Source organism: Pygocentrus nattereri, chromosome 27 (genome assembly GCF_015220715.1).
Source record: "Pygocentrus nattereri isolate fPygNat1 chromosome 27, fPygNat1.pri, whole genome shotgun sequence".
Taxonomy (NCBI): Eukaryota; Metazoa; Chordata; class Actinopteri; order Characiformes; family Serrasalmidae; genus Pygocentrus; species Pygocentrus nattereri.
In genome coordinates, this window is record NC_051237.1 from 23621730 (window position 1) to 23632245 (window position 10516).

General features: G+C 41.7%; 1 protein-coding gene across 1 annotated transcript; it reads right to left on the bottom strand.

Annotated features, from left to right (window-relative positions):
* Positions 1-819: 819 nt before the first annotated feature.
* Positions 820-1752, bottom strand: LOC108438421 (putative gustatory receptor clone PTE03). Its single transcript, XM_017716213.1, has one exon. It carries the CDS (start codon positions 1750-1752, stop codon positions 820-822), a length of 933 nt encoding a protein of 310 aa, XP_017571702.1.
* Between the last annotated feature and the right edge of the window lie 8764 nt (positions 1753-10516).

Genomic DNA, 10516 nt, shown 5'->3' on the forward strand with positions numbered 1-10516 from the left:
TATGTTCTGCTTGATTATAATCTGTCATATTGTGTTGGAAATTGGGGACAGGATTCATACATAAGGAAAAAGGTGCTAAATCCCAAGTATTACAGAAGGAGTAATGCATGCAAATATTTTTGTTCAGTTTATGAAGATCAGAAAAGTGTAATTAAAGCAAGTAAATATTAAGTGAATACTAAGCAGGCACCAAAAACTGAGGTGTCTGTATGATGTGGAGATCAGTAGGCCAACAACTGTGAGCACTGCAGCGTAAAAAGGGGTTACTGTTTGAAGTTTGTAACAGAGTCTTGACAGGATATATAAATATGCATAAGACCAAAGGAAAATATTTCTGTACTTTTTAGTACTTACTTAGTATTCAAGATGTTGACGTGGGATCATATCTAAGGAAATAATCAACAATAAATCATCCAAAACCTAATACTGTATGCTTTTAATCTGCATATACATCCTTGTTGCTGGGTAAAGTAAGCTTATTTCAGGAACCCAACAGAAAAATGAGAATCTTACACCATTACAGTTCATTTGCAATTTAAATCAGATGTCGGTATTCTGTATTTACAGTTTGTAATGTTGCTCAACAACACATTAATGATCTAAAATGTTTTTTTAAAGTTCAACTAAAGAAAGGAACAGCTTCTGCAAAAAAGTGTACTTATTTTTATTGAGAAGTTTATATATTGTAGTTTTTATACATTGGTAATGTATGCTGATATGTTCAACATGTTGGAAAGAAACAAGAATAAAATTAAGAAATAAATTATATTACTGGTTCTCTTGGCACACACTGTAAGAAAAAAGGTTTAGAGGAAAACATTACATATTTGTCTTCCTTTTCGACATAATTTGCTTAATTTGACTGTAAATCCCTTGCAGTTTTATACCATACATAACAGGATTAATAAGAGGAGGAATGATGAAATTTTCAACTGTCACCATCATAGAAATAATATGAGGTACATTTCCTTCTAATCTGGTGTTAATCACTTCAAAGCAGGAGAAAACAGAAAAATTGATGAAAATGAAAAGGTGTGGGAAGCAGGTCTGCAGAGCTTTTCTTCTGAACTCTTTTGAATTCCTCAAACAGACTTCAAATATTCGAGCATATGAGTAGATTACGAAGATCAGTGGTGGAAATACAGTGAGAGTTAAACCAAACAGTCCATATAAATTTGTAACAGATGTGTCTCCACAACTTAATTTAGCAATTGAGTAATCATTACAGTAAATTCTGTTAATTTTAAATTTACAAAGCTGAAGTCGGGACGTGAGTATTATTAATATTCCAATTTCACAAGCAGAAAAAAACCAACAGCAAAATAAGAGCTTTTTAACAGTGGACATTTTAACAAGGGTTGCATATTGTAATGGTTTACATATTGACACATATCTGTCATAGGCCATAGCTGATAACAGTGTGAACTCTGATGCAGCATATGTGTAAATAGAAAAGGCCTGAAACAGACAGGCTGAGTAAGACGTAACTGGTCTTTCAGACAGAAAATCACTCAGCACCTTAGGATAAAAGGCAGTCGTTCCAAAAAGAGAATTGAAAAGTAAAGCAGCAATGAAAATGTACATTGGCTCATGGAGACATTTGTTTGTGTAAATGACAAGAATAACAACAGCATTAAAGAAAATAATCAACAGGTAAATTGTTAGAGTGCTTATAAAATAAAAATATCTGTACTTCTGCAGTTCTACATGTCCATCCATTAGCAAGTACATAACATCAGAAGAATTATCCATGAATTCCCATGAAGTAACCCATAAATCTCTAGCATATTTGATTTGTCTGTAAGATGTGGTGCTGGTCACAGTAACATTCTACCTTAATCAGGCATCATTTAATAGTAATGATAAGCAGTGGTGCTCTGGTGAGCTAAATGACTCTCTATGTATTTATACTTTCTAGAATAGTGATATCTTACCCTTACTCACTAAGTGACGAGTCTCTAGCCCAGCCCACCTTTGTTTCTATTGCAACAGTTAAATAAATAATTCTTATAAAATGCACATTCCCTAGATTAAGTAATGAAAATTTGTTGTTTCTTCTTTTTCTTATTTGTTGTGTAACAACTGCCATTTGTGTCATTGTATAATACACACAAGTTGTTCTGTACTTTACGGTCTGTTCCTGTCCATGTTTTTAATCTGCTTTAATCGCCAATTTAGGCCCTGTTACTCTTCATGAAGCTGGTACTGTTTCTGGTCTTGATTCTTATCCATTATTGTGTTTCTGGTTAAGATATTTTTCCAAGTCAGGTAAAGTGGTCTTTATTTTCATGCTCAGTATAATTTGAAGACATTGAAACAAAAAGTAATTCTTCAGGCCCAAAACAGAAAACTGCAGCACATTACACAAGGCAATTTAAAATGCAGATACCTTTCCATTTTGGGGTATTGTCTGTAGAATTTTGAGGGAAAAAATTAATTTAGTCCATTTGGATATAAGGCTGTAACATAAAATGTAGAAAAAGTGAAGCACTGTGAAAACTTTTTGAGATGCACTTTATGTACACTGCTCAAAAAAATAAAGGGAACGCTCAAATAACACATCCTAGATCTGAATGAATTAAATATTCTCGTGGAATACTTTGTACAAAGTTGAATGTGCTGACAAGAAAATCACACAAAAATCATCAATGGAAATCAAATTTATTAACCAATGGAGGCCTGGATTTGGAGTCACACACAAAATTAAAGTGGAAAATCACACGACAGGCTGATCCAACTTTGATGTGATGTCCTTAAAACAAGTCAAAATGAGGCTCAGTATTGTGTGTGGCTCCTGATGAGGTGGCAGATGGTCTCCTGAGGGATCTCCTCCCAGACCTGGACTAAAGCATCCGCCAACTCCTGGACAGTCTGTGGTGCAAAGTGGTGTTGGTGGATGGAGCGAGACATGATGTCCCAGATGTGCTCAATCGGATTCAGGTGTGGGGAACAGGCGGGCCAGTCCATAGCTTCAATGCCTTCATCTTGCAGGAACTCCTGACACACTCCAGCCACATGAGGTCTAGCATTGTCCTGCATTAAGAGGAACCCAGGGCCAACCGCACCAGCATACGGTCTCACAAGGGGTCTGAGGATCTCATCTCGGTAACTAACGGCAGTCAGGCTACCTCTGGTGAGCCCATGGAGGGCTGTGCGGCCCTGCAAAGAAATGCCACCCCACACCATTACTGACCCACTGCCAAACCGGTCATGCTGAAGGATGTTGCAGGCAGCAGATCACTCTCCACGGCATCTCCAGACTCTGTCACGTCTGTCACATGTGCTCAGTGTGAACCTGCTTTCATCTGTGAAGAGCACAGGGTGCCAGTGGCGAATTTGCCAATCCTGGTGTTCTCTGGCAAATGCCAAGCAAAAGTGACCAAAACATCAGCCAGAAAGCACAGGTACTGAAAAGTCTGGTACTGGTCTGTGGTCCCCACCTGCAGAACCACTTCTTTATTGAGTGTGTCTTGCTAGTTGCCAATAATTTCCACCTGTTGTCTATTGCATTTGCACAACAGCATGTGAAAATGATTGTCAATCAGTGTTGCAGTGTTGTCCTAAGTGGACATTTTGATTTCACAGACGTTTGATTTACTTGGAGTTATATTGTGTTGTTTAAGTGTTCCCTTTATTTTTTTGAGCAGTGTATACACACACACACACACACACACACACACACACACACACACACACACACCCTTCCTGGATCAGGGCCTTGTCATGGCAGAAGGACATGTGTGGTCTAGGATTCCTAGAACTAATTCCTTGGGAGCAACATGCTCCTGCTCCTGCTAGGGTCTCCCAGGGTGAACAGGTCTGGAGTGAAGAACTCGATCCAAAAACCCTCCATAAAAAATGGACACAGACAATCGTGTACCCTGCCTGGGAGAGGGTCACCAGGACCTACCCCTGGAGTGCCTGGTGGCTTGGCTCAGCCAAAAGAATCACCACCTGCAAGGCCCAGCATGGGGGAGTGGTGCATTGCTGAATAAGCAGTAGGAGATTGCAGGGAGGCCGTTGGTGGACTAGTCCTCTGCGGCAGAAAGTCGCTCTTAGTATATGAAATGTAACTGGGGGGAGGAGCTTATGTGGGAGGTTGAGAAGTACCAACTAGATATAGTTGGGCTCACCTCCACCCACAGTGTCAGCTCTGGAACAAAACTCCTGGATAGGGGTTGGTTCCTCTCTTACTCAGGGGTCGCCCAGGGTGAGAGGCACTGGGCGGTTGTGGGGATACTCTCAAGTCCTTGGCTGGTGGCCATGCAGTTGGAGTTTGTCCCAGCGGACGAGAGTAACCTTAATGGGAATTAAAATCGCAGAGAGGAAAACTCTGCCTGTTGTGTGTGCTTATGCACCAAACAACAGGTTAGAGTATTTGGCCTTCTTGGAACGAGTGGGTGGGGTTCTGGAAAGGGCCCCATCTACAGACTCCATAGTCTTACTCTGAGACTTCAGTGCTCATGTTGGCACGCCTGGAGAGGCATGATTGGGAAGAAAGGCCTGCCCTATCTAAACCCGAATGGTGAATTCTTATTGGACTTCTGTGCCAGGCATGGACTGTTCATAACAAACACCAAGTTTGAACACAAGGATGTTTATAAGTGTACATGGTACCAAAGCTCCTTGTGTCAATGATCAACTTTATTGCTGTTTCACCTGACTTGGGACCATATGTTCTGGACACTCGGTTACAGAGAGTTGCTGAGCTGTCAACTGATCACCATCTGATGGTGAGTTGGATCAGATGGCAGGGAAGACTGGATCAGATCCAGTAGGCCCAAGTGAATACTGAGGGTGTGCTGGGAACGACTGTCAGAGACCCCTGTTGGGAATGATTTAAATTCCCACCTCCGAGAGAGCTTTTCTCATGTCCTGGAGGAGGTAGAGGACATGGACCCTGTTCAAAACCTCCCTTGTGGAAGCTGCCAGGCATAGCTATGGCCAAAACCTTGTGGGTGCCTGTCAGGGTGGTAACCCTGAGGGAGGCTGTCAAACTGAAGAATGAGGCCTTTAGGGACTGGATGGTCCAAAGGACTCCCAACTCAGCAGGTAGGTACCGACAGGCAAAAAAGGTTGCAGCCTCAATGGTGGCAGAAGCAATATCCAGGGCATGGGAGGAGGTTGGTGAAGCTATGTAAAAAGATTTTCATTCAGCCTCAAAGACGTTCTGAACAACTGTCCAACGACTCGGGAGTGGTCAGGGTGGCTGAGCCCACACTGTATTCGACAAGCTCCATTTCCCTGGTGGAGGTCACAGAGGTAGGTGGCAAACTCCTCAGTGGCAAGGCAACAGGGGTGGATGAGATTCATCTGGAGATGCTTAAGGCTCTGGATATTGTGGGGCTGCCGTGGCTGACATGCCACTGCAATATTGCATGGACCCCAGGAACAGTACCCTTGGAATGGCAGACTGGGGTGGTGGTCCTTAATTTTAAAAAAGGGTGTGTGGCAATTATCAGGGTATCAAACTGTTCAGTCTCCCTGGGAAAGTTTATGCCAAGGTGCTGGAAAGGAGACTTTGACTGATAGCTTAACTTGAGATTGATGAGGAACAATGCAGATTCATCCTGGCCGTGGAACAATGGACCAGCTTTTCACCCTCTCACAGATTGTTTAGGGGGACATGGGAGTTTGCCAGCCCAGTCTACATGTGTTTTGTGGATTTGGAGAAGGTTTACGACCATGTTCCCCAAGATATCTTGTGGGAGGTCCTCGGGGAGTATGGGGTGCCTTCAGCACCTCCAAGTCTGAGTCCATGGTCTTAGCCCAGAAAGGCATGGCATGTCTACTCCAAATAAGGGGAAAGGACTTGCCCCAGGTGGAGGAGTTTAAGTATCTTGGTGTCTTGTTCACGAGTGATGGGCCGCAGGCTGGGACAGGCAGCAGTAGTAATGCAGTCACTGTACTGGACTGTAGTGTTGAAGAGCGAGCTGAGTCATAAGGCAAAGCTTTGTGTTTACCGGTCGTTCTACATCCCGACCCTCACCTATGCTGTGGGTAATGACCGAAAGAACAAGATCTCAAATACAAGCAGTGGAAATGACTTTCTTGTGGTGGGCTTCTCTATTTGATAGGGTGAGGAGCTTGGTCATCCAGAGAAGTACAGAGAAGGCCAGAAGGAGCTACATTGTGTCTTTGTGGATCTAGAGAAGGCATATGATTGGGTGCCAAGAGAGGAACTGTGGTACTGTATGAGGAAGTCAGGTGTAGCTGAAAAGTATGTTAGGGTGGTGCAGGACATGTATGAGGATAGTGTGAAAACTATATTGTGCTAAAGAGGACATTTAAAAGGGCTTCACATGGAAAAAAAATCAGAATCAGGCTTTTCAGGCCAGGTATGTTTGCCCATCAAAAACTGTGTATACAGTAGCATAAAATATTGCGAAGCAACTGTCAATAAAAGTTTTACATTTATAACAGCAATCAAATCAACAAAAAAGTTTGGTAGGGCTGAGAAACATTGCTTGCACAGCGAAAAGATGAAAACAAGCTAGCCGTTAATAAGACTAGATGATAAGGACTGGCATAAACTGGTCTTTGAGCTAAATTATTAAGGAAGTGCCTAAAATAATGGCCTTGGGAGGACAGGACTATGCATATATATGTGTGTGTGTGTGTGTGTGTGTGTGGAGAATGGTTGGATTCACCCACAACGGTACAGCAGCAAAGAGATAGCAAGGCACTTCTTAACATGGTTACAATTTGTTACTTATTACTGTATAGACTATACACATACACACATTTTTATATATATATATATATATATATATATATATATATATATATATATATATATATATATATATATATATATATATATATATTCACAGGAATTAACAATATAAACATTATAAATAAAAAGCAAAAAATGAAATATGCTATAAGGGTGGGAGGCTACTGTCCTCCTGTCTCCCACCACCTGCACTGGGTCTAAAGGACTTCCCATGACACAGCTGTACCTCTTAAAGTGTCTGTCAAGTCTCTTCCTGTCCACAGACGAAATGCAGCTGCACTTTGCTTTACACAGTTTTGGTACCCTCCTGAGCTTCAGGCTCATGTTGAAAAGTGTCCATTTATTCCATGAAACTGATCTGAACAGGGCTTAAGAAGCCTCTTAACGTACCTTGGCCCACCGGTGGGCTAGAAATATCCATCCATCCATCCATTTCCTAAGCCGCTTCTCCATCAGGGTCGCAGGGGGTGCCGGAGCCTATCCCAGCAGTCTTCGGGTGGAGGCTAGAAATATGTCATAATTAATATTTGCCAGTGTTTATGGATAATTATAGGCTCAATATAGACACCCCAATATGTCATATGAAAGCTTAGAACCTCTGCTTGCCAGCTATCTAGCCAGTTTAGCTGTATTTCCTTTCAGAAAATAACCATTTTGGGTGAAATATATCTTGTTAGCAAAAGTTTTATTTAAAAATATGATTAATATTTTTTATATTTGCGGTTTTTATAAATCCATATTTTATCCAATGTGGGCATGTTATATATCATTCAAACCATTTGGCTCTCCAGATTACGATGCGTTTTACTGTACAACGTAGGGTTTCCGAATTAGAGCCAAAAGAGTGCGGTATTTCAAACAGGAGACTTTTTTTCCAAAAACTGAGCAGCCGTGCATAATGGCCACTGCCGCTATGAGATGCACTTCACACACAAACAACTCACGTCATCGCTTACCTCTCCTTGTTTGCTTCAAAATGACACCACACCTGTGTATTTCCAACAATGCATTCAGTAGTAATCCTCTTTTTTGTGCAAAGAGTGCTTGAAAAAAGCAGAAGGCAAAAATCTTTTACGTCTAATTTAAACCCATATTAAAATATGTTCTCCTTGGGCTATCGCTTTCAAACACACATGCTCGTAAAGCGGAGATTCTCCCCTTTCCAACGACACGTCAATCAAACCTGTCGATCAATCAGGTGTCACGTTAGGCGGATGCGCAACAGGGGAGGCGGGATATGAACAGGAAGATTAGCTCGGGATAGCACTCCGAGAGCGCAGGAGGCACGGTGAACACCATAGTGAACACCATGGTGAACACAGCGGTTGCAAAAAAAACTAAACAAAAAGAGGAAAATAGCTTATATATATATATATATATATATATATATATATATATATATATATATATATATATAAGCTATTTTCCTCTTTTTGTTTTGTTTTTGTAGCTATAGCTATAACCATATATATATTTATATATATGGTTATAGCTACATTACTTTTATTTTATATTTGTTTGTTTGGATGTTCTGATAGGATCGATTCTGGGTCAGGTGAGGAGTGGGAGCCTGCATTTTCTAGATGCAGTAGGTTGGTCACCCCAACTCCAGCTGTATCTCAGGGGCTATCAAGCCCCTTGCCTGGAACCTCCACCCCCACCCAGAGACCAACTGTGAAAAAGAAGAAGGCACAGGGAAGGCCAAGCTCATCAGATGCTACTCTTCTTTCACCAAGAAGGCAAGTTGGGAGTCCACCTCAGGTCTTGGAGCAGGATGGAGAGGACAGGTGGCATGACATCACTGACGAGGATGAAGAACCCAGTCTCGTCAGATTTCTTCCCAGTCGACCACCAGGACCACAACTTTTGCCAAGCACAATATACTCACCTCTGCAGTTGTTCCAGCTGTTTTTCAGCTCTTCTGTTGTCCGAACACTTGTGGACAACACAAACAAGTTTGGAGAGGTTTCAGCTGCAGCTGGAAAGAAGATAAAGTGGGCTGCAGTTTCTGTTGGTGAGTTTTATGCCTTCATCGGAATCATTGTGTACATGGGCTTGGTGAAAGTGAAGAGTATCATGGATTTATGGTCCAAGAAACAGCTGTACCAATTTCCATTCCCGCCCACAGTGATGAGCAGCAAGAGATTTGCTGCTATATCAAGCAATCTCCATCTGTCTGACCCTCAGGAGGATGAAGAAAACATGAAAAAGAAAGGAACTCCTGCTTATGACAAACCATTCAAGATAAAGCCCCTGTACACTGACATCCTCTCAGCATGCCGCAGTTTTTTCCAGCCCAGGAGAGAATTGTCCAATAGACGAATGAATGGTGGCTTCTAAAGCAAGAAGTGGACTGAAGCAGTATATGAAGGCAAAGCCCACTAAATGGGGCTACAAATTGTTCATCCTGGCAGATTCAGCAAGTGGGTACACATGGAATTTTTTGTGTATGAAGGGAAAAGTGCCTTCACATCAGGAAAAGGACTAAGCTATGATTCAGTCCACACACTACTGGATTTTTCACTGCTTGGCCATGGATACAGGGTGTACATGGACAATTTTTACACCAGTCCAACCCTTTTCACTGACCTACTGCAGAACAACACTCTTGCTTGTGGTACCATTCGTTCCAATCGGCAAGGATTTCCACACACAAAATGGAATGATCTTCCAAAGAGGGCAGAAAGAGGAACCATCCGCTGGTAACGACATGGAAAGCTGCTGTATGTCAAATGGATGGACACAAGAGAGTGTGTTCCACAATGCACAAGGCCTACAAAGGGGACACAGTGAGGAGAAGGGTGTAAGACAAACAAGGCGTGTGGAGTACCACCTCTGTTCCCATTCCGGCTGCTGTGAAGGACTATAACAAGCACATGGGTGGCGTCGACCTTTCAGATGCACTGATTAGGTACTACAATGTCCTCCACAAGTCTAGAAAAACGGTACAAGACATTCTTTTTCCATTTCATTGGCATCGGAATTGTGAACAGCTTCATTCTGCACCATCAACTGGCTGACATCCATGGACAAGCCTCTCTAACACAAAAAGCATTCAGAGAAGCCTTAGTGGTAGAACCCAAAAATGTCATGAAAAGGTCTGAAGATGTTGCAGGACCTTCAGGCCCATCCAAGCAGCCAGCCCAGGAGAAGTGCATACCTGCATTCTTTTCTGATGATGCTACTGCAGGAAGGAGAAAATGTGAAAACTGCAAAAAATAAGGGCGGCAAACAAAGACTCCAGTTTTCTGTGCAAAATGTGGCGTGGTGTGGCGTTGTGCCTAGTACCAACTTCAAGCAGTGGCATGATGAAAAGTAAAAGAAAGCACATGCAGATATATAAATAGATATTGTACATTATTTTTTATATCTTTTATAATACAGCATTTTATGTAGCAAGGCACATTCTACTGCTATTGTATTGGGGTGTTGTGTGGGGTGGGGTGTTGTGTTGAGTGGGGTTGTGTATTGTACATAGTTATTTTTATTGAACATAATTATTTGGCTTTTATAATACAGTTGAAATTGTTGTTATAACAAAATTTTGCTGAGTAAAACAACCAAAATGAATCTTCTGCCTCATTTCACTTCTTTATTGGTTATTGATCTGGTTTGGCTTTAGATTTTCATCTGTGGTAAAGGTAAAAGACCACTTGGAGACGTCAAAAAGCTACTTGGAGAGTGGTTGGATGACAGTTTGTCAAATAATGTAAAGAAATACACCATAGGATGTTGCCATTAAGAGTAGGTAATACACAAACACTTTTTTTCCTGCAAAAA

Excerpts from the sequence above, each read along its gene's own strand:
- LOC108438421 (XM_017716213.1), bottom strand. The coding sequence starts at position 1,752 with ATGGATAATTCTTCTGATGTTATGTACTTGCTAATGGATGGACATGTA.